The sequence below is a fragment of the Sprattus sprattus genome, assembly GCF_963457725.1.
Source record: "Sprattus sprattus genome assembly, chromosome: 17".
NCBI lineage: Eukaryota > Metazoa > Chordata > Actinopteri > Clupeiformes > Clupeidae > Sprattus > Sprattus sprattus.
Window position 1 is genome coordinate 14,927,322 of NC_137915.1, and position 25,646 is coordinate 14,952,967.

The following is a 25,646-nucleotide window of genomic DNA, read 5'->3' on the forward strand; positions in this document are numbered from 1 at the left end:
TTTTAAAAGCCAGGATGCTACCATATTCACACTTGGGGTTTGAGGTGGTAAGTGCCCCCACATCGGCAGCTGGACGACTTTGCTCACACCTGTGCCGTAGCACCCCATATCACAAGAGCCGCGGCTGGACGCAACGGGACAAGGATCCCCAAGGGCGTTTCATAAAACCTAATTTGTTGAAAAAGTCTACTTTATCACTTAAATGCCGTTGCAGAACTGCCGATGCAAACTTTTCAAAACAGCAGCGTGATCACATTTCGTAATTTGGTTGAGTATGGGAGTGAGTTCGGGACAGTCTCTGCACGCGGCAGTTTTGCTGGGCTGTGTTATAATTTCCAGCAATGTGGTATGTCCCGTCGGTGCCTACCTTTACAACAATCGCTACGCTGGGTAAGTTTTTTCTTCTCTCATTCATTCCATGCTTACGCAAAGGTACGTGAAAGATAGCGACTGCAGAGATTTCATTCGTGCCTGTGACCTAGTGAGTGGTGCCCCATTTGGTTTGTAAATATTAGCAGTGAGAAGAGAATATGTTGTTTTGGGGCACATGAAGGTTGATCTTTCCCATGTCGAATGCGATTTTATTCTGTGATGTTGTAAAGACTTTTCCCCTAGCAGAATTTGATCTGTGCCACATATGACAAAGAGTATTTTTGGGTCTTAGCATTCTTTTAAAATTTGGATCAGGAGTTTAAAAAAAACAACAAAAATAGTTTTACACAGGCCTATAATTTTTCTGATTTCTTTACTATCTTACTAAAACATTTCTATAGGCATCACCAATGATTTTTCTTTGTAATATAAATCAAATTAACAGCACAGAATTTAACTACTCAAAACACCCAGGGTAACTTCAAATCATGTTCTAGAACCACAGGCACACCCCCTCACTCAGACCTACAGTGTGCAGCTTACAGTGTATACTTTATTCATACCTCAGGGGCATTCCGCTTCACTATACCCCAGAGCAGCGCATTCACAAGCAACCTAGCGGCAGCCACGGGACCGGTTACATCTAATAGGCCTAAAGGTAGATAGTTTGTTCATTTACAGGGTGGTCACGTTCAGTAAAGGCAGATAGTTTGTTCATTCACAGCGGTGGTTATACTCAGTTCATGTAGCAAATGTGTTCATTTATTCTGTGTTAAACGTTCTGTAGACATTTGAGGTCTTACGAGACTAAATAGTTTTACCTAATTTACTGCTTTTGGGAACTCACTCCAAACCACAGTATTTCATGTGGTTCTCCTTTAGTTTAGGTTGAAGCAAATGCAAGAAAATGCAATGCTGTGATGCGTCACACTTCAGCGATGACTGGTGGCTCCCAATTCTTTGATTGTAATGGGAGTAGCAACACTTCACAGACTACTCTCACACAGTCCTCTCGCAGACTACTCTCACAGAACAGCATTGCAGAAAAAAAAAGAGATAAAAAGACGTTAATGTAGTTTCCTCTTTCCTTTTGACAATTGTGGGATATTTGTTTATCATTACAAAGGGGGGGGGGGGGGGGGGTCCAGTCCCACTCTTTCAGTTTGCCTGTATCTGCTCTGAAGCAAGTTCTTTCATCTTTCACTCCGCAAGATAATATGCAACAGACCAACCCAAAAACGAGTCGACAGGGGACGAATGAAATGCTTATTGTCACTGAGAGAGCTGTGGGATATGCTTGATGGACTGCAGAGGAACACACAGGGATGGGGAAGGGGGACGCATGGCAGATGGAGAGATGGCTAGAGAGAGAAGGAGAGAGGGAGAGAAGGAAAGAGGGAGTATGAGCGCACGTTTACACACACACACACAATGAGTTAGTGTAGTGAGTAGATATGTGTTTTTTTCTTCTTTTTTCCTTTTTTATTTATCCTTTACCGTTCTTGTGAATGCTTGGGCAACACAGTGTGTAATTTGTCATCTCAATAAAGCACATTTGAATTGAACTGAATTGATCGAGAGAAAGAGAGAGAGAGGAGGAAAATGAGGGAGACAGAAAGAGCGAGAGTGGGAGAACAATATACAGAGAGAGCGTGTGTGTGTGTGTCAGTGCACCATGAGCAGCACTTTGAACACTACTCTATTGGAGAGTCCCTGTTATGACTGGGAAACTCAGAGGTCCATTGGGATCCCTGTGCTAGAGGAATGACAGAGTGATTTGCCTGATAATTGGGCTCCATTTATCTGTGACAAGCAAGTCAGCTCCTCACTGGAGCTGGGCCACAGACGTTCGGGGAACAACTAGCTATTAGTGGTCTACGCCAGGAAAGCCCCTCACTTAAAAGCACTTTATCTCTGCACATATGAACGAAAACACTAAAGAATAGATATGTGGCCTTAAGTCATCATTGCAGAATGGGTTTGGGAGCGTTTAATGATGTGTTGGATAGACTAGCCCCTTCCCATTACATTATTGTTGAATAGTCATGGGCTGTAACTACTGTCTGCATTTGCTAATGGACCGACACATACATGAAGGTACATTATATGAGGCAAACAATACTTTCATCCAGCTGTCTACATGCAAGTTGACTTTTACGGTGCAGGTCAGCAAGCTGTCGCACTTTGAAAGAGTGAAGTGTTTTTTTATGATGTCATTATGGTTGTCGATCTAGGCAATCATCTGGAACTAACATCCTTTTAGCCAACAGCTAGTTCTGCATTTTTGCGAGTATCTCCAATGGAGGGCTGGTTCTCATGAGGTCACACCCATAGACATGTATAGGTATACCCTATACATGTCTATGGTCACACCCACCCCGATCCCCACCCCGACCCCTAGGTAGCACACCAAAATGAGTAGCAGTGGGGTTTGTTTCTTTTCTCAAGAAATGTGGTGCCCACCCTGTCACAGTGTTAGGGATTATCTAGTTTCCACTAGGGTCTGCTAAAGGGTGCTCACCTTCACAAATTAGGTAGAGTATTTCATGTGGTACTCCTTCAAACTGGGTTGAGTGGCAGCGAGCGGCAGTAGTCTTTGTTCCCTCTCACGCCTCCTCCCCCTGTGAGGGGGGCCTCTGCCTTCCTGTGGCTCTGTGTAAATGGCTTCAGATAGAGGAAAGGAGAGAGGAGAGGGGCCCCTAATGACAGACAATGATCCCCCCCCCCCCCCCCTGTAATTCCCTGCAAGGTGTTAACAGCTGAGATGGACGGGGGCATCAAGCCAGGCTCGTAAATAACATGCACTATCAGCAATCAGGAACGTGAATTTGGAAGTTCCAAAACGGGGCAAAGCTGTAAACGTGAACATTATCATCGTAGCCCAGGTACTCTAATAAGATGTTGAGCAACAAAGACAGTTACTAAGGGAGACAAAGGAAGAAAACACTGAGAGAAACTTTGGCACATGGCACTTTGATCTTACAGTGAAGAGGTGTTTGAAGGGGCAAACTCATTCAAACGCTATATAGACAGAATCACAGAAGTTACACAGTAGTTCAGAAACAGATTCCCTATCCTATCCTTATACCTCTCTTCCTGGAACCTGCGTTGTGTGTGTGCAGATATGTGAAGTCAGGAGACTGTCCAATCCAATGTGTTGTAAACAGCTGGCATCTCTGAAGATGGCTGCACAATCAGTAGACCCCCTCGTCCAGAATAGCCATCCGTATGCATGCACACCTAGCACAGTCGAGGGGCCCTGTCCCTCACACCTCACACTTAGATGCTGATTGCCAGGCTTTGTCTCCTCCCTGGGAATGAATGAGGGAGTGTGAGTCCATTGGTGTGTGTGTGACTGTGTGAGTCTGCTGGTGTGAGACTATTCCTGGACAGGCTCCAGGCTGGTTATGGATGGTGACAGTAGACACGAGACACTACTGTGTGCCACTCGGTGTGTGTGTGTGTGTGTGTGTGTGTGTGTGTGTGTGTGTGTGTGTGTGTGTGTGTGTGTGTGTGTGTGTGTGTGTGTGTGTGTGTGTGTGTGTGTGTGTGTGTGTGTGTGTGTGTGTGTGTGTGTGTGTGTGTGTGTGTGTGTGTGTGTGTGTGTGTGTGTGCGAGTATGTAAACATCCTACTGTAGTCAGTGAGTAAGAGATGATGAAAGCTGTTTGTGCCAAACAATGCTTCTGCTGTTAGGTTAAAAACTGCTTTCTCGTAAATAGATAATGATTTCATGTGTGAATTGGATACAATGAATATAAAAATTAAACAGTTTACCATTTCAAAGTGTCTATGGGTTCAGTTAGTAACGGTATTTTTCAGTGAATTTATGACAGTTGCTTTAGCGTTTAAACTCACATATGCATTTAAATCTTTCTTGCAGCCCTTTAGAGATGACTCAATGTGTAATTTTAATAAAACTTACACTGAAACACGCAAACCACAAGCCTCGGGGGAAAACATCTGAAGACTGAAATATAAATATGTGTTTGTGTTACACAGAAGTGGCACTCACAGATGTACGTGAAAAGTTAAATGACTGAGTGAAGTATGTTTTTGTTAATGATGTTACAGCTACTTATGTGGTTTGGCAGACACGAGGCCGTGTGCGAAAACAGAAGCATAAATATTTCACCAACAGTTTGTTCAACTCTGTGATTAATATAAACGGGGTTCACTCTGTCTGTACACTGAATAGTCAAGCGATGCTTTGACAGCTGCATACCCAGCAGTTACCGAGAAAAAAGTATTTTAGTCTTGAATATTTTATATGGTCGTGCAGAACCACTGGGTATTATAGAATTCAGAATGGTTGACATGGCAACATATCAACGTTGTCTTAAATGTTGTCAACTATTGAATGAATCGTCTGAATGTTTAGAATGTGTAGAACGTACCACATTTGACACATTCCACACTCCCATACTTGTTATTTGGAAAAAGATGTAAAGACAATGGCAATTAAAATATACAGACACTGTTTCGAGACGTTAAAGCCTCTCTGATCTTGGCAGTAGTGGTGATTCCATCTCCTTACAGCCAGGATGTCCCTCTCTGCCATCCCATTAAAGGATTCATTGCACATGTTTGAAAAACCAGCCTGAAGAATGACAGGCCGTTATTTCCATACTGTATCCATATTGTATCAGTCAGACAGATAAACTGCAGCTAAATCATTTATATGTCTTGGTCTCCAAAAATAGCAAATGCAATGCTAGGATTGATAATAAAGGCATGGGTGAGTTATAAACAGATGGGGGATCTACTGGGATTTATTAGGCACAGTGAACCATAAAACACGACTCTACAGTTGAGAAGGGGGGATGCAAATAGGCTGCGATTTGGGGTAAAGGTCAGGGAAAGTTCATGGTTATGGTTAGAACAAAGGTAAGGGTTCTCAGAGGTAAAGGCAAGGGTCAGATTGTGGTTGGGGTTAGTTAGCAACCATAGCAGCCAGTTGGGTTTGTTGGATTGGTACATTGGAACTTTATAGCTACTAACTAACTAAATGTAACAATATTATAACCGACTATCCAAATGAAATGTTTGTATAAACAGAAATGTAGATTTCTTTGAATCTGACTTCAAAGTTGTCTTCAAAGCAGCTTCTTTTTGTCTGATGCTAATGCATATTTGTATGTGTAGGCGGGCATGTAACTACTGTAAATTGAATTCTGGTAATTCAACACCTACAACTGCGAACTTGGTAGTGGTAGCAGTTCAAACAAAACATAATTTAAGTCGACAACAATAACCCTGTCATGACATAATTATGTTTTAGATTTGTCCCCAGCTAAAAGCTAGGCTTAGAAAGGTCGAGCCTCATTCTACACAATTATCTGTCATTTTCTTTTCAATGCGGGTTGAGTTGCATTAACTGGAGACAGTGGCAGGGCCTCTTTTTTTCTTTTTCTCTCTTTTCTTTCTTTCTTTTCTCCATCTAAGACTATGGCTGTCAGTGACGTGGCCTCCAAATCCCCTACTTATAGCTGGCTCTGCTTTCATCTGGCGGTTTACATTAAGAGCAGACCTCTCTGTCTGTCTGGCTGCAGACATACATCAACAGGGCTAGCATGAGGGTGCCACACCCAAGTCTTTATATCGACAGTGCCCACCTTGCCACACTACACCACACCATAAGCTCATACGTCACCACGGCAACAATGAAGGCAGAAGAGGTGTGGCAGGGTATGCCGGCTTCGGTGTTCACTCCGAGTCTGTGGTCAGGATGACACTGATGCCATCTGGGACACGAAAGCAGGTGGTGTCAATCTGGTGTGTTTCACATGGGATATGTGTCACCCCAAGGGATGTGTGTCACCCCCACACCAGTCCTAAGGGGTAAAAAGAACATCTAACACTTTTGTGGTTTTGCTTGATGCAAATTTGTCATTACCTACAAAGGTATGTTGAAATATACGCGAATGAGAGTAAATTCATACAATGACGTGTCTTTTGGAAAGCATGTTTAGTCTGAGTTGTGTTGACTCATCTAACCTGTAATTCTATCTCCAAATAGTAAGGCAGATACCTAACCAGTATGAATCCTCTCTGTCAATCAAAACCATGTCCTTGGGGTTGCTAGCACCTACCTTAGCCAGTTGCCTTACAGGAATTAGACTGGAATAGTACTTCACCAACCCTATGATCTCTGTATGTCCATATGTATGTTACTGACCTTCACGTGAGTGTCCCTGTCCTGACTGAACAATCCCCAACACCGCATGAGTGCTTCACCAACCCTTTGATCTCTGTATGTCCGTATGTATGTTACTTCACATGAGTGTCCCTGTCCTGACTGAACAATCCCCAACACTGCATGAGTGCCTTGGCCTCCCTGTCAGGTGGAGTCTTATTTAGACAACAAATCTGCAGAAAGGCACTAGCCTGGGACTTTAATGGCTGCCGTTTGTAGCCTCCACCCCATTCATTGACCTGTTTATGTGACCGTGTCTTCTTAACGGTAGTGTAACCATGTTTTATACGTGTTTAGCTAGTCTTTTATAATTTTTTGGCATGTCCACTCCAGTACTTGTAGACGCAGTGAACACCATAGCCTGGACGTCCCTATTAAAATGGTTGAAGCTCTGGGTCGTTTGAAAAAGACGACTGAAAAGAATATCCTCAGAGATTGGTCCTGTAGCCAGCAGGACATATGTCTGCACATTGTTACACATTTTGAATAGACATGTTTGCGAAAAATTTCCATTATTGTGGGTCAACCTATTTTAGCATCTGAACCGTTTACATGTTGCATCTTCAGATCCTCTGACTTTGTTTTAGACATTTGGTCTTTGGGAGTCTTACTATGTGGACTTTTATAGGTTACAGCTTCCCTACCCTTCTCTTCTCTTCCTGAAACACAGTTGGATGCACCACAGAAGTGGCCCTGTTTTGTTTTTAAAATATAATTTTTTTATGTCTTAAGTAAGTACTAATGTTATGTTGTGAACTTACAGCGCTTATTTGCCTTTGCAGCGACAAGGTCTTCAGAATCACACCAGACGGCCACGAAGATGTTGAGCTTCTCCAGAAACTCTTTCAGAATATGACCGTAAGTCCAATCCAATCATTCATATCACAGACATTAAGAATTACTGTAGCTTTTTCATGTTCCCTCTACATTAATTCCCTTCAGATATTACAACGTCAACAACAGGCCTCCAGCATAAAGCTGTAGAAGGCATCCATCTGGTTCATGTTACATGTGATTAGTATGTGATTCTGTGCACTTTACAGCCAGGCTTTAACGGTCTTGTGTTTGAACAATGACATGGTTGCGTGTTTCAGCAATGCGTGTGTGTCTTTGAAGAAGGATAAACACCTTCTTGGCTTCATATTTAATGTGTGCTTTGGGGGGGGGGGTGGCTTTTCATCACAAAAGGTTGCTTTTCCTTTCATCTGCATATTATAATAATAATATATTCAGGGGCCCATATGGGTTAACATGGTATTAAGAACCTTTTTGTAGTACTGCTATGAATGAGATCTCGCTCAGGGCTGAATTCCAATTCACATTAAAACCAAAATATTTCATAAAAAGTATTATTGGTAGTAATAAAACATTAAAATGTAGTGCAATAGTGTGGTGCATTTGATACATGTGTAGGGCTTATCAAGTATGCAGGCTCTGCATTAGATTCTAAGACTGATAGCATTGAATAAAACATAACTGATTCATAACTGGACATTGATTTTTGCAATACTTGCACCAATCTTTTTCAAGCTTTATGATGCTATTTCCTATTAACATAATGAAAAATGCATAAGAACAATTCTGCTAACTAGCAGTTCGACAGCTCTCTAGGACCCTGACCATGGGAGATGGGTACGTTCACCACACAACTAAAGCTGTGTCTTGTGATCAGCGTGTCCGTACTGTGCTGGACATCTTGGACACGTGTTGATGATAAAATGCAGCCTTCATTCAGTTTGTCACACTGAAGGTTCTTAACCAATTTGCTCAGCACTTCACTGATAGCAATAAAACTGATGAATCTGTTATGACAGCGTGCTGAAGGCCCATATCACCAATACCCACATTCCCAATACCCACATTCCCTCCCAACGTGGATGATATGGAGAAGTAGAGTTTATGGAATGAACAGTCCTGGAAACCGTTCTGTTATTGTGGGCATACTTGCAAATCTACTCAATAATATTGTCTTTCCGACCTGGCAATAATTACCCTGCCATGCTACCATGCTACTATGCTATTTTATTGCTTTGGATGAAAACGTCTACTTAATACCGCACCTTTACTATAATTTGCCGTAGCCGTTCGACGCAGGGAGCAGCTCTGCACCGGTGGTGTAAATGCATCAGCACACGGTCCAATGAGGAAAAAAAGAGAAAGTCACCACATTCCTGCCTATACGACTGTGTGAACACCGTGTTACTTTACCACACATTGCTCGAGGACATAATGGCCGGCCATGGCTACTTCAGGGTCAGGTTGGAAAGTGTGAGAAGTCAAAGCTGAAGGTCTTGTCTGTGGTCTTGCCCCCTGAGGGACACACAGCTCTGTTTGGACAGCTGCCGCTCCCTGTTTCCATTTGCACAGGCGCGGCTCCCTCGCAGCCCCCGGCACACTCCTCGCCCACTGGGTGTCACGGACGGCTCCCGGAATGCCGTCTATGTTTTCCCAGACTGTTACATCACCAATCTCAAAAGGCCGCTGACATTTTATTGGGGTTCTCTTTTATGTCTGTCAAGTCCTCAACTCTCCGAAGTGATTATAGTGGAAAGAGCAGTCCTCGTGTTTGGCGATGGAGGGTGGGGAGAGGTTATCTTCCAAAAAGCTGATAATTCTGTGACCTTGCAAATATCCCAGTGTCACATATTGAGTGCAACGTCAATATGACAGTTTTTAAGAATAGAAGAGTGACAGAGATACAGTTCAAACAGAGTATAGGAGCATGGAAACATGGCAAGCCCGAGCACACAATGAGCATCACTCCTCGTGAGCCGAAATGGAAAAGGCAGGTGCGTCGCTGGACTGTCCAGCCGACAGATGGTGACATCTGACATAGCCTGGCAGACTATCAACTGTCCACACCTTTTGACTTACCCTATCCAAACAGGCTTAAAAGCCTAAAATATGAAGTCTGACCATTCCTAAAGTCTTAAATTCATGAGTATTCACAATGGGTTGAGCTTAAGTTTTCGTTCTTCACATCTCAGATGTCTGTTTAAATGGAAAAGTGAGAAACACAATGTTAATCCTCCATGACGTGGCACGAAACACTCTAGAGACACAAAGACAACCATCAACAGACAACAGCCACATAGTGTATTTATACGGTTAGGTTATATAAATAAACATATAGAAATAAGAATATAGAAAGAAATAAACATAATGTTCTAACCCTCCAAACCTGCACAGTCCCTAAGAACAAAACAGGTGCACCCTAACACTCCCCTCTGCACTGAACAGTCGCTCTGAGAACCAGATGAGCTGAAACTGAACTGAGCTCAAATGAGCTCCTCCTAATCTTTATGTTGGTTGAGACTATGCCAACTATATGGAGCACCCAGCTGGGAACTGAGTTGAGTTCTCTGGGTCATATACAATCCATAGCTCCACATGCTCCCACCCTCTGCAAGCCATTAAAGCAGTTCATTAAGAAGCATGTGGGCCAGTCGATAGTACAGCTCCTACACTCTAGAATGAGATCCAGCTGGAAGTGAACGTGGGCTTATAGAGTGGACTCACACACACACACTCACACTCACACTCACACTCACACTCACACTCACACTCACACACACACACACACACACACACACACACACACACACACACCCAAGTACATGTGTGCATACATTTATACACATGTAGATGCAACTAACGCCTTTACATATGTGCACACACACACACACACACACACACACACACACACACACACACACACACCCAAGTACATGTGTGCATACATTTATACACATGTAGATGCAACTAACGCCTTTACATATGTGCACACAGACACACACACACACACACACACACACACACACACACACACACACACACCCAAGTACATGTGTGCATACATTTATACACATGTAGATGCAACTAACGCCTTTACATACGTATATGCACACACACACACACACACACACACACACACTGATAACTGCTATCTTTGAAAACCAAAATGTCCGTTCATCCAGATGTTTTCTCACCTTCTTCATGTCTTAACCTCACATCCAGCACCCTGCACACTGAAGCCTTTAAATACAAGTTCAAATGCAAAGTCTTCAATATTGAAAATATGATCATATTTTGCATTCCTTTTATTTAAAAACTTCATAATATCTTAAATACAACACTGCTTAATGTACTTATGGAAGGAACAGAGAGAGCTTTTACCCAGACAGAGAGGGAGGAGAGAGAGAAAGAAGAGAAGAGAGAGTGAGAGAGAGAGAGAGTAAGGGAGTGAGAGAGAGAGTGAGTGAGAGAGAGAGTAAGCCTTGGCAGTCAGATCCATCTCTGTCTCATGTGGAACACTGCCCCACTAGTATCAGGCCTGTGTGCTGTTTGCACAGTCTGGCACTCAGCACCATGTTGCCCGCATTACTAACCACGACCCAGAAGCTTTAAACTGCACAGGGGCTTGAGTGTTTACACAGGCCTTCGGTTTACTGGGGTGTGTTCGGGTTGTTATGGCTTGCCTCCGTTTGATCATCACACTCACAGCATGCAAGTGTGTGTGTGTGTTTCTGTGTATGTTTGTATGTGTGTTTGTGTGTGTGTGTGTCCACTGATAGAGCAAAGTCTCACTAACACCATGGTCTTGGGTTTGATGCGCAGAAACCACACACACTGATATAAATGTATACCGTGTCTGTTCTCGTGAAGCATCAGCAAGTCTGTGTATTATTTCCACATTTCCGCTGGTCTCATGCGGAGAAAATGGGTTCAGTTTAAATACTTTACTTCTTCTTCAATGCTTTTTAAGAGCTTAATACGCTTTATCAAGAAATATAATATCCCCATTAAAATATAATATGATCCCCATGAAAATATAATATCCCTATTAAAATACAACATAATATAATTTCTGCAGAAGCACTGTGTGGTGCAAAATGAATTAAAATTCAGAAATTGAGGGGGGGGGGGGGGGGGGGGGGGGGGGATTCTGCACTATCTACGCAACACTGTGAGTCAAGTGTCAGTAACGATCTCTGAATCCCAACTAATTAGCTTTTAGTGAAAGACAACAAGCGAAGACCGTCATAAGAAAGTAAAGGAGTTGGGCCGCCACAAACAACCAAATCAGCAACGGCTTTCAATGTTTAACAGTTCTTTTCTCTGTTGCATCTCTATTCCCAATGTTTTCAGTTAGATCTTGCAGTACTAGGACAGCATAAAACCCAGCATCATCAATAACTGCTGAAACTACCCGTGCTGCACCAACACCACAAACCAGCCCTTTACTCTCATGCCTAATTGCCTCGTTAATACGACCAAAACCAACAAAAGCGCAATCTTTTGGCAGGCTCTAAAAGAGCAGCCTCGAGCTGGAAGCCAGAGGTTAGAGTCTGGGGCTTGTGTGATGTGGGAGCCCTCAAGGCCTTTGGTGTCTGTGCTTGTGTATCTGGTCTGGGTTTTTCTGGGTCATTAGCATTAGCGCTAAGGCTGCCTGCCTCCACAGCCCTGCGGTCCAAACAGACAGAATTCCCACAGAGCTGGAGACTGACGGCTGCTCTGAGCTGTCTGAAAAATATTGATCTTTTCACCAGGTGTAGAATCAGTCCGAATCCCATCCTATCCCATCCCAATGAAGCTTGAGGCCAATGTGGAATAAGGTTCAGAGACAAAAACTTTTTTGTGCGTTGCATCCCAAGATGTCTTTGAAACATGATTTAGAGGGTTTAATCTAAAAGGTCTTGACAGACAGACCGCTTAACCATTTGAAAGAGATGTGCTGAGATGGGTTCATGGCCCTAAAGAGAGCAAAATGAACCTTTTTTTTGTTCAAAGAGAAACATTACATTTGAACTCACTTTTTAATAAATGTGCTCATGAATCAACGTTTCTTGAGAAGAGGTAGCTGTTAACTGATATTATATGTCCACTGGTTAAATGAAGAACAGATTTAGGGAACAACACTTAAGTTTTGATTTAACATATCATGAAAATGTCACGGGCACAGAGGGAAGACCTATAAACGCCCTTTCAGACAGTGTGTGTGTGTGTGTGTGTGTGTGTTGTGCTTGCAGGTAGACCTGTGGCAACCCAACAGTGCCTCTCTGATCCAGAAGGGCAATGCAGTGGACGTCCATGTGGGTCGGAATCTCACTCAAGGTCTGCACCTGCATCTCCAGCAGAAGCACATCCAGCATAAGTAATGAGTCCTCCAGTTTCCCATCTCCCACCTCTCCTGTAGGCTGATGACCTTGGTTCTTATTCCTCATTTTCTTCCTCACCTCTTCTTCTCCTCCTTTCTTGACATTATCTTCTCCTTTTTCTTTCTGGGATTGTAGCCCATATGCGCCTTCCAGATACCATATGATTTGCAATGGTATCAATGCAATAAACCAGTCTCTCCCCCTCCCCCTCCCCCTCTCCAACTCCACCCCTCCGCCAGTCAACAGGATCAGCTGAAACGATGTAGTTTATCTCACACACACACACACACACACACACACACACACACTCACACTCACACTCACACTCACACTCACACTCACACTCACACTCACACTCACCACCAACCCTACTCCTCTCTCTGCCAAAACGATGTACTTTATTTCACTCACACACACACACACACACACACACACACACACACACACACACACACACACACACACAGAGCGAGAGAGAGAGAAAGTGAGAATCATACACACACAGTCACACCTACACACAGATCTACACACTCTGATTGTAAATTTTAGCCCCTTGGGATATTTTCCCTGTCTCCCTCCCTATCCCTGTCTCTCCTTTGATTTCTCTCCTAGTATAGGTATCTAAACAAACCTGACACGCTGATGGGTTTCGGCCTAGCCAGTAACTAAAGGCTTTGAAATACGAGCCGTGTGAATGCATACAAGAGGAAGAACAGTTTGTGAATGTTGTGCCTTGCTTATCCTTGGTGGTCTGCTGTGTAGGTGACTTTGCTCTGATTTTGGAAGATGTTTTTGTGAGAATAGCCCTTGGAATTTAACTTAATGAGAACCCTCTTTTTTGCCCTCTTGCATTGTTTTGTAACCTTTAATGTATTTAAAACCGCCAATGTATTTATTTCCTCACATTTGACACAGGGCATAGTACACATCAAATCCATTTGAGTCCGAAATTTGCCACGGCTGTCACTGAACATCTGAAGATCAATACATCTGACAGAAACCATAACTCATCTTTTTATAGCTGCCCAACAATAAAACGTTGTCAAGTAAATAGTGATCACTTCAGAGTTCTGTTTTGGAAGTTGGAATGACCTCTTGAAGAGACTGGAGTGGTGGAAAGAAAAGAGATTATCTCCATGTGCTTTCACAAATGCATCATCCCCACATTAAAGGACAGGCCGGGCTGTCTTTTAATGTGCTGTGATACTCTGTGATAAACTGCCTGCTGTCGACACAGAACATCTGCTTTCAACTCGACCCCAATGTGGTTCGCAGGGTGCTCATCGCCAACCTTCAAAAGGAAATGGAAAAGCAGACAGGATATCGGTCCTCCAGAAGGCGCCGCTCGGTGCTGCAGTACGATTACGAGGTCTATCACTCCCTGGAAGAGGTAGGTGCTCCTGTCCCCTAACACACCTCTCAGACATCCACTCTCATTGTTCCAGATGTCCACTCCCAGACGTCCACTCTCATTGTCTCTGAAGATCAGAGAGTGGCAACTTTCAATTTCAGTCTGAAGCCGCACCTGAAATCATCCATGTTGAGCACAGATGTCTAGTGCTCTCTTGATCATGCATTCATTGTGATTATTTGACACAGTTCGGGCCCCTGTTTATAATTAGTGTCTGTAAGTACTACGTACTTAATATTTAGTTAGATAAGTGCACTGTATTTGTTGTATTACTATATAACAAGATGCCCCTATGTTTCTGTTTGGCTTCCGGTTAACATACATAACATGCATACACATGAGATAATAATATGCATTTGCCTGAGAATAAGATAGAAGTATTATTGACCTATTTAAAGATATCATAAAAAGGACGCTTAATATGAGGTGGGACCAAGTTTTGTTTCTTGGGACCCAGGAGACATGGCCCAGATATGGCGTGGGTCTGCGGTGGATCTGCACTGGGACAGGGACAGGTCTGTCCTGGGGGATATCCGCCACCTGTTATGGTTCCTTTCCTCCTCTGGTCCAGTCTTTGAGGTGCCCGTGACGAAGTGCACTCTGATGGGGCATCAGACGCAGCCGGCGGCTCTGCTGACGGTCACAGTCACACAGGATTGTGGCGTGCCCAATCATTTCCGAGTGACAGGGCAGCTTCAAAAGCCACCCATCCCTCCCCCTCTATCTCATTCCCAGGCTCTGAGCGTCACAGCCTAAACGTGCCTTCAGACTGTGTCTGTTCTACCAGCTAGCCGCTCGCTTGCAGTCCCCCAGAGAAGATCTTTAGCATTCAGCCTCTCTAAATCATGAACATACTAAGACGAGGCCACAAATGCATTCCATTCTCAACCAAACAACAGGTTTCAGGTCTATTTTGAGTCTATTTTGAACTCCGCTAACACATCATTAGCCGGGACAGGTTCTCTTTTGCACTGAAGCTGGGGTGCCAGTTTCTAATGCGTGCAAGCTGAGATCCTCTGCCTTTCTGCCTGGTTCAGTCATTTTCAGTCAAGATGGATGTCTTGATGAATGGCCAATGGCTCGGGTCGGACTATAAAGTAGGTGTCTACCATTCGACACCTCATATAACACACCTTGCATCTTACATACCCGTGGCCCAGATTTCACAGCAAGCATAGGATGGCTTTTGAAAGTATCAGAAATGCAATTGTTGAAACTCATTTCAGATGTTTTAAAATGAGAGAAACAGCTTGAAATCTTGATGGATATAACACACATTCAGTGCTCCAAGGACACACATGTAGTTAGTATCCTGCCTCATTGAAACCACGGTATTTAACAAGACCAGGCATCTGTATGATGCTTTTGTGGAGCAAATAAGTAGCTGTGAAAACGCAGCAAAGGGATGAAAAAGGACTTCTTTTTCATCTGTGCTTTGCCACCACACTGGGAAATATGTGCAGAGACTTAAAACTGAATTCATGACAGCTGAAATGAATGGGCCGCGGCTTCAGTGTGCGAAATGACTTAATATCTCCTAGCTCAGATCTCAGCTCTGCGTTGTGGCTGTGTTTGACAGCGTCCCTCTGATCGGGCCCTTCAATTCAAATTCAGGCCAGGATTTTATGGCTTGTTATTTTTCAAAATAATGAATTGGAATTGGCCAGATTCAGCTGATACACACTCACACTTACTCAGCTGTTAACATTTGTTCGTTAGTTTGTCTGTTTGATTTTCTCCCTTTTTTCATCCCTCAGATCCAGAGCTGGATGTTTGAGATGAACAGGACCCACTCACATCTGCTGGACATGTTCTCAGTGGGTAGATCCTATGAGGGTCGGCCTCTCTATGTGCTTCAGGTAGGAGGTGAGGGTATATGCATGCTGGGATTTGTAGTTCAGTTAGTAGAGACTGTTCAGTGTATTTATGTCCTGACAGACCAGAGGTTTGATATTGAAGTTAATATCCCCCCCCCCTCCCAAAAAAAAGAATAACATGCAACTTCACAACATGAAGAGCCCCAAGACACTGTCAACCATTAACATTTTAAGAAATTCTAATCCACTCTTGAACGTGGACTTATAGCTGTAACCTTATAGCTGGACTCTTAACATGACCTCTGAACATGACCCCTGACCCCTGGCATTGACCTGTGTGCTGTGTCCCCTCAGCTGGGGAAGAGAGGGCGGCCCTACAGGAAGGCGGTGTGGATCGACTGTGGGGTCCACGCTCGTGAGTGGATTGGGCCAGCGTTCTGCCAGTGGTTTGTTAAAGAGGTACATGTGTGTGTGTTTGTGTATGTTTGTGTGTGTGTGTGTGTGTGTGTGTGTGTGGGCCCCCTCGTTGAGCGGGGCAGACTTCTCATCCCGTTCAGGAAAGCACTGCTGACTGAGCACCATAGCTCACACTGAGCAGGTGGTTTATGCGTGTGTGTGTGTGTCAATGTGTGTGTGTGGGTGTGTTTGTGAGCATGCATGTGCGTGTGTGTATTTCCCAATGTGCGTACGCATGTGTGTATGTGTGCGTTTGCTTACTAGGGCAGTCACTATGGCTTACACCCTGGGGCAAGCCACCCAGGGAACCTGAAGCGGAAGACAACACAGAACAAATACCACCCGGGACTCCATCAGGCCCAATCCACTGTAACTACCCTGAAATGACAAAGCGCTCACACCACACACCCATAACATCTCAAGCTTGTCGGTGTAGGTCAGTGAGCTAGCCTGCTGATGCAGGAAAATAATGTTAAAAGGAGTGCACTGAGTCTTAGTAGTGTGCTGTACAGTAGCACAGTACCAGCAGTTCTAGTGGAAGAAAGAGGAAAGTAATTTGTGTATCGCAGTTTTCAGTACCTCTAATGCACCACTGTGTGGCAGAGCACAGACACGTTTCAGCAGAGAGATAGATTAACCTTGACTTGATCCTGATTACAAGTCTAGCCTTACCCCTGGCAGCCAAATCTCTCTCTACAAATCCTGTTCGCCTGCGTTGCATAACCCACGGCTTAATTAATCTTCTGCAGATATGAAAGCAGTGTGTGTGTGTGAGTGTGTGTGTGTGTGTGTGTGTGTGTGTGTGTGTGTGTTTGTCGCTTTCTCTGAAGTTAGAGCATACACAAGCACAGGTGCGGGGAGCTTCTAATACTCTGGAGCAACTGGTAACAAGCTGCAGACCGTGCACTCATGGGGCTTCAGAGGCCTCTTGTTTATGTTGGATGCACTGGAGCCTCTCACAGAAGGGCATACACTAGCACAGATCCATTTGTGCTATGTCATCCTAAACCATTTAATGCCTTATGAACGAACTGCCTTAACAAAACAACAACCTTTGAAAGATCATTGTGCTGAGTCATTTGATATGGTTGCATTAATAGATTTTATGCATCCTTTCACTGTCGAGATAGCTAAACAAACAGCTATCAAGCTATCCTTGATTATTGTACTAAGTTGTAGTACTCATGCACATCAATAATGCAAATCTATTTATTAGAAGTCATCATTTGATATTGATTATCATTTGATTTAATATTCATCATTTTGTTGCATCGTTGCTTTCCGCTTTCTGAGTGAATCTTTCTCTGTGTCCTCTGTTCAGTCCTGACTCTGTTTACTATTTTTAACCAGGCCCTGAACTCGTATCAGCATGACTCAACCATGAGACGTCTGATGAATCAGCTCGCCTTCTACATCATGCCTGTGCTCAACGTAGATGGCTACCACTACAGCTGGACAACCGTGAGTGACCTCAGCTCCCTTGTGCTTCCTTCAGGTTACTAACAACAGGACAGTTCTTGCTGTACATAAAGATCTTTAATGATCCTCTTATGACATGCGGTGGATAAGGATTATATAACATAACGGTGAAATAGTCTTTTGAAATAGTCTTTTTGCCTTGTACTAGGCTCACATACAATCCCGTATAGATAGCATGCAGGTTATTATCTCTAAGGCATCGTTAAACTTTATTTGATACAGTAAAACAAGAATGCAGGTCATGATTATGATTGACAGATGCCATGGTGAACAGTAAATGGTGATCGATCTGTTGATATTCTATAATATATTGAGAATGTGTTATGGGTGATGCTTTTAGGTTCATGCATGACACTTAAGTCATGGTTTGTCATCATGTGTAAGTAATTCCCTGATTTGAATTCATTTCCAGGATCGATTCTGGAGGAAAACGCGCTCCAAAAATCACAAGTATCACTGCCGTGGAGTGGATGCCAACAGGAACTGGAAAGTAAAGTGGTGTGGTAGGCTCAGTAGCTTCAGATCATGACATCTTTCTCACAGTGTCATCTAATTGCTCCAGTCTGCCACAAAGCAGATGGTGTGTTTATGTGGGAGCACCCATATAAAGTCTGACTCATCCTCCTCCCCATTGTTTTTGCGTGAAACGAGCATCACAGAGAAGTAAAGAAAAAAATTCAGAAATAGAATGAAATATTCAGAGCCTTCCATGAACCCGGGGCTGCTCCGTCTCCATTTTGCCCTTTAAAAGCAGATTCGCTTTGCGAGGTGTCTCTGGCTCACGTGTTCCCTTTTCTCTTACCTTTGCTTTCAGATACATCTCCCGATGCTCTGTGTGTGTATGTGTGTGTGTGTGTGTGTGTGTGTGTATGGCGCATACTGTAATTAGCGTAAGCTGCAGATTAAACGTTTGCGTGAGGATGACTCCTTCCTTTTGATGTGATATTCGGTTAGAAGACAGGGGGGGGGGGGGGGGGGGGGGGGGGGGGTGATGGTGCAGGGAGATGGGGAGGTTAGGGTGGTGGGGGGTTACAAGGTCTTTGCTCTGCCGTCTGCTAAGTCATCATGCAAAAAGGAAGCCGACTTTGCTTGTGGTAATTGGAATCCAAAACGAGAAGAGCAAATTAATATTTATAGGGAATATGGAAAGGAGGCGTATGACATTGGTTATATCCTTGGCTTTATTTTATTTCTAGTGTTTGGTGGCTCTGAATCATACACCTTATTCATATATTTTAACTATTTCCATTTTTGTTATGGTTGTTCCCAGGGATATCATGGGAATTTTCAGGAAATTCATAAATTGTCCTTGTCACTTATCAGAAGAATTGTTCAGATGTGCCTTCTGGGGGACCATGTTAAATATCCCCATTAAAGAAAACAAATAGTTCTCACCGTGGCCATGGATTAAGGAATATGAGTCAGGGAATGTCTATTATTCGTTTCTGCTAGCAGACTGTCTAGTCCACAGTGTTTCTGGAAAGACAACAGGAATTCAATGGAAACCTAATTGGTTGAAGATTTAGCATTTTCCTATGACATTATTTAGCTTGAGCTTAAGTTAGATTTTTGTTTCAGTGAGACACCACAACACTATATTTTCGGTTATAGCCATTTAATTTAGCATTCTATATTTAACCTACTCATTTAATTTCCTCTTAATTAGTGTGGGATATTGTTTATCTCAGTTGGAGTTAATTTCCCTCTGGATGGCAAGTGTGAATATTCATTAACTGCTTCTAATTTCATCGCTTTTGTGGACAGAGCACATTGCACATGTCAGGCTAATGTGGATAGCGTTATTTACTACAGCACTACATCAGAATGACACTGTTTGGTTCTCAGTATGGACTGCACGTACAAACAGCAATCTGTGCAAGATTGGGCGGTTGAGACTCACCATCCATGTTGATTTTCATTTAGATATTGGATGCAAATTACTGTACTACTATAGTATTCATGATGTTATATGCGTGGCTATGGGAGAACATATTAACGAGTGAATGAAGGAATCTTGTTCCCTCTGTACTTAATCTGTTTATTCTCTGTAATCTACAACCTGGATTAATGCATCCTGTAAATCTAGAGCATGAACTCTTGTACTCTCTATAATCTAAAACCTGGACACAAATACTAACTGTGATTCAGAACCTGGACATACATACTTTCTGTGTTCTGGAACCTTATCCCATGTGTTCTCTATAATCTAGAACCCGGTCTCATGTGTTTGTCTCCCCCCAGAGGAAGGAGCCTCCTCCCATCCCTGTGATGAAACGTACTGCGGGCCTAGCCCCGAGTCGGAACCAGAGGTGAAGGCCGTGGCCAAGTTCTTGCGCAAGCGTCGGAAGCAGGTCAAGGCCTACATCTCCATCCACGCCTACGCCCAGATGCTGCTCTACCCCTACTCCTACAAATACGCCACAATCCCAAACTTCAACTGTGTGGTGCGTCTGCCTGCATCTCATGTTTCTGTAAATACATTTGCTGTCACAATTAGGTGTTTGCTTTCAGTACACAGATCAATACTTCTGCTGGCTTTGTCCTCTCATGACCCAAGTATTACTATAGTATACGTTTTCATTCGATGATTCTGCACTGTCGATCTTGGAGGGAAAGGTGGCTACAAGTCAAGAGGCCTCACATTTTCACAGAGCACAAGGGATTGCCTTAATTAAAAGGGCAGTCTGTTATTGTAATCCAATATACTTTTGTCATATTCATCGAACCGCTCTTCGTTGTCCTCTAACTGCGTTTGGTGTGTGGACTCAAACAATCTCTGTTCGTAACAAAGAGCTGGTTCATGCTGGGCACAAAAAGCCATTGTCTCAAAGGGTCCATAGCAGTATTTTTAATAGGTTCCAGATCTTCCTAGCTACTCTACTTATTGGAGCAGTACACAACCACAGATGAGGACAGAATAATCTTTTTCAGTACTTTTTCATCGTCCCCTTCATCTAAATACTACGTACAGACATTCTGGGCTATCAATAGCACTGGATCAATTAGCCTTGCCTTAATCGATGAGACCGCTGAGAGATCATCGCAGGGATGAATATGGAATTGAGAGTCATGTCTGAGCGTTCCATGTCTTTGGCTAGGGTTCTGTTCCCAGAATACATGGGCAATTAATTACTCAGATTTGGAACATTAAGACCATTTCAAATGTCAGTCCACTTGGGAAGGAAGAGTTTCCATCAGAACTTGTTTTGCTGTTTTTCAGTTACTCATTTTCCTGAAGTGACATTCAATTAATCCGACTCAAACACTTATAACTGGACAAACTAAACACAGACATTTCAGATGTTTTTCTCAACAGACCTTTTTTTATAAACTAATTAAATGATAAGTGGTATTTCATGCCTGTTATTTCCCTCTGTTTGTCTTTAATTAGGAATCTGCAGCTCACAATGCAGTAACAGCGCTGTACTCGGCTTACGGAGTACGATACAGATACGGGCCTGCCTCCACTACTTTGTGTAAGTCTCTCACGTCTGGGTAAAGGTTGATGTGCTTCGCACTTCTCTTTTCCTTACTCGGAAAAAGTGTTGAGTCACTGGCTCATTTTGATTTGTCTCAGCCATAGAATAGAGCCAGACCACTAACAAGGAAATGAAGTCATGAGCTAGTTTAAAAATGTATATAATGTTCTCCACTGGGCTACAGTTTATGCCCATTTACAATGTTAACCATAGAATAGTGTTGGACCACCAAGAACGAGGATAATAATGTCATAATTTTTTTTTCTACTGGACTAAAACCAATGAATAGTCATTATGTTATGCAAACAGAATCAGTGTTCTCAACAGCTGTTTTAAAGACAGCTCCCATATAGATGGGTATTGAAGTCTATCAAGACAGAAATGCAAAATATCAAAACCCTACAAAATGACATCCAGGAGGTTACCCTGACAGGAGTCGTTTCTCCACACAGATGTAAGTTCTGGGAGCTCCATGGACTGGGCCTACAAGAATGGGATACCATACGCCTTCGCATTCGAGCTGCGTGACACAGGCTACTTCGGCTTCCTTCTGCCCGAGGCGCAGATCAACCCCACCTGCACCGAGACAATGAGGGCTGTGAAGGCTATCGCCTCGGGGCTTCTCAAGAAGTGCACTGGATGAGGACCAGGGGGATGCTGGAAATCACATTTAAGATTTTCACCCTACTAAAGAAGGCAAAAGTAACAGTTTTTGGGGGGGGGGGGGGGGGGGGGGGGGGAGTTTAATTTGTTTTACACATGGTATACTCTTTTAACTTTGTTGTACTGTTGACGTACCGTGTATAATAATTTACCCCCCCCCCCCCCCCAATTGCATTGCATAATTCACACCCTGATCAAGGGGAAGACCTTCTTACTGCTTGACTCTCTTCAGCACCCCCTGGGCCCCTCTCACACTCCTTAAGACAGTTTAACTATGAATGGCCAATCTGAGGGAATGGGTAACGGAGCCTGGGGCTTAATTGGCGTTCACCAGTTGATAGGAAATCAATGCTGTGTCAGTAAAAAAGATGCCTAACATGTGCAAGATCGGCAGCCCAGCCACACTCTGCTCATTATAATGGCCATGAGTGAGAGGATGGTAACCAAGGGGGCTGTCTGGAGTAATTACTTACAGGTCATCTTGAACCACAACATTCAAGTCATGCCAATCCATCAAACACAACTGCAGTCAAGGACAATGTCAGGAAGTTGTTTTTTTGGTGTCCACGAGAAGGAAAAGAGCTGTTATTAGAATTTCTACCTTACAGAAGCCTTTGGGGGATTTGTTTTCACGGATATGCAAATGTAGGTTTAGAGAACACTTTTTGTACTTACAAATGGTATCTATGTGTCAAAAATGGCTCTTCATAAACCTTCAGCTATTTGAACATTACACAACCTTTTTTTATAATAATGTATAATATGCCAAAGCAAAAACAGTGATGGTTTCAGCACATTGAGATTATTCTGGGTTACAGCACTTTTATTCTCTTTGGATTGTCTTGATTTTTGTTTATGCTGCAAACAACAGTAAGCTAAGTGTGTATTGTGTAAATAATGTATACTTACTTATATTTATGTAAAACATCAAGGCAAATTTTCAGGGACAGCTGAATGTTTCTCACATGATATAGGAATTACATGAATATTGTACAAGATTCAATTATATTCTCACTGTGTTTCTCATGTTAACTTTGATGACTGCCATATCATACTAGCAAACTAGTATTAGTGAACCTGAATACTGACTTAAAACTAGTTAAAACGAGTTGTACATCTGTGACACAAAAAGTTTGAGTTTGACGGATGACTGATCAGTCAGCAACTGCTGGAACTGCATGAAAAGAAGCCTGGATGTACTGACTGACTGGGTTAAAAAAGATGACTAGCAAATATTTCTCCAAAGTGCAATTTGGACTGTCATTGTAAATACTACATAAACACTCTGTTTGTCAGAGGATGTTTTGTAATCGAGAGGAACCTGTTTTGACTGTAAAACAGCAGTGTTTACATCAGTTGAGAAAGCGACACTCAGTGAGCACTCACTTGGAACAATAATGGCAAAGTGTCTTCTCAAAACAATTTTGTAATAAATGTATTTTATTCTTTTATACATGTGGTGTTATGGAATTTCATTAACATTCCCGTGTCTACAACCTTACAGTGTCTTTAACATTCGTTTTTAAACTGGAGGTTGGTTGTCATCACAATTCTCTTGGAGCAACTGAGCTCTTGTGTTGTGGAGAATGTGGAAATGAATATGCGATGAAGCACATTCCCGTACACACTCATGCTCCTTTTAATTTTAAAATCATATTTTTTCCAGAGTTCTTTGGGAAGGCCATTGTTGCATACAGCTCAACACAAAATCAGTCTCAGGCCAGCTCTTGTTTTTGTCAGTCTTATACATATTTTTCTCCATTTGCAACAAAAGATTGGCTCTGGTCCTTTGAATTCTAGATCTGGTTTTAATAACTTCTCCTTCCCCAGGCCTCTGTCTCAGTTTTCTGTATCTTGATACAACTCAACACCAAATCAGTCTTCGGACAGCTCTTGTTTCTGTCAGTTTAGTATATATTTTTTTTCTCCCTTTGCAACAAATGTGAATCCCTGTATTTCTGTCAGGCAACTCCTTCACTGACCTGTTACCTGACTAATGATGCAAACCATACTGTCACCTCCACTACAACAGCGAGTGGACGGTGTGCATGATTGCTGGATTATTCATGAATTCCCCAATTAAACATGTATGTTGTATTTCAGACAACTGATTGTAATTCAGTTTAACTTTCGATAGTAGTTAGAGCTCCAGATAACTTGTGGGTCATGGGTTTGAGTTCCCTTGGGGAACACTGCAAGACACTTTTAATAAACAAGTGCATAAATATGAAAATGATCCTGAGGACACAAACTTGTTGAGCTACATGTCACAATATCATCAGGCCACTGGCTTTACAAGGTTTTGTATCCAAAGTGCATTTCTAAAAGAGCACTCCAGATAATTTAAATTATAAATTAAAAGTTATCTACTCAGTGGTTGTTTTCATGTAAACTAGAACATTCTAAATGAAAATGCCAACAGGAAAATAATATTGGTGTTTTGTATCATTTCAAAAAATGTGTATTTGCCTCTTTCTGCATGCTAACTCCACTTGATTAAAAATTGCAAAGCGTAGCATTGCAGCAGTCAGGTCTGGTTGTCTGGTTCTAAATTACTGATTTTCTTTTTGGCAACATTCAGTAACTCCTTTACACACTAGCAATATGATATACAAGTCAGTCCTATTAATACCGTAACCCTTGTGTTTTAAAGGAGTTAAGAAAGTCCACCTCCTAAGGTAAGAATATAGGTGACCTTTCCCGCAACAGTAGGGGGCCTGTTCCTGCCCTGCTTTAAGGGGTGAAAATGTCAAAACCCTGGAAGACCGGGATCCTCTTATCTTCAAAAAATCCACTTTGAGACCCATGGAGTAAGGTTTGCATTCAATCCTGAAAACATGCATTGCGTGCAGTAATGCTTTTATTTTGTGTATGAGTCCACACTTTGCAGAACAGTGGAATTTACCTAAACACTGTCTGATGGGGATGGCTTACTAAATACTGCAAATTCAGTAAACTATGCCAGGGCGATTACATAATTTCAGTGAACTACCCAGAGTGTCTGAGGGAGAGGCCGTATTATTAGAAAATGCTTAACAGCTCTCGCTAAATCACAACAAAACATGGAGGTTAAGCCTCTGTGCTCTGATGCAGAGCCCGTGCAATGTCTGTGCCAGAGGTGTTCAATTTACTACCAAAGAGTTGTCAAAATGTTTACAGCATCAGGCTTTATCGTCCTGTGAATATCATACTTACATACATAGGCTTATCAATACCAACATTCACAGTGTTTATTTCATATAATCTGTTATATAATAATACTTCAATGTTGTATTTTGTAGAAACAGAGCAAGGAAGAAAATATCTTAAAGTTTTTCTAATTGAGTGCCTTTATTATGGGGTAGTCACTAATATAGTTAAAAGCTCGGGAGCAATCCCAACATTGTACTTTATTTTATAGCCACTAGCAAATATTTTCATGTTAAGAAAAATAAACAGCAGCCCATCAATGTTTCTGATTTCCATCCTCTCTTTCACGCTCACTCTCTCTCTCTCTCTCGCTCTCGCTCTCTCTCTTTCCCTCCCTCCCTCCTTCAACCTCTGCTTGACTCACCCTGCCTCACTGCGGCCGTTTTTAACGTGCGTGACGTCGTTTCCTTCCAACATGGCGCAGGCA

The 25,646-nt window shown here is 42.7% G+C and overlaps 1 protein-coding gene across 1 annotated transcript; it reads left to right on the plus strand.

Annotated features, from left to right (window-relative positions):
- Nucleotides 1-274: 274 nt before the first annotated feature.
- cpa6 (carboxypeptidase A6) lies at nt 275-22,010 on the plus strand (the record flags this gene model as incomplete). Its single annotated transcript, XM_080855456.1, has 11 exons — nt 275-390; nt 7,350-7,425; nt 12,597-12,721; nt 14,001-14,115; nt 15,894-15,995; nt 16,308-16,412; nt 17,760-17,870; nt 18,301-18,391; nt 20,130-20,332; nt 21,280-21,364; nt 21,820-22,010. The coding sequence occupies 11 exons, from the start codon at nt 275-277 to the stop codon at nt 22,008-22,010; spliced, it is 1,320 nt and encodes a 439-aa protein (XP_080711582.1).
- Between the last annotated feature and the right edge of the window lie 3,636 nt (nt 22,011-25,646).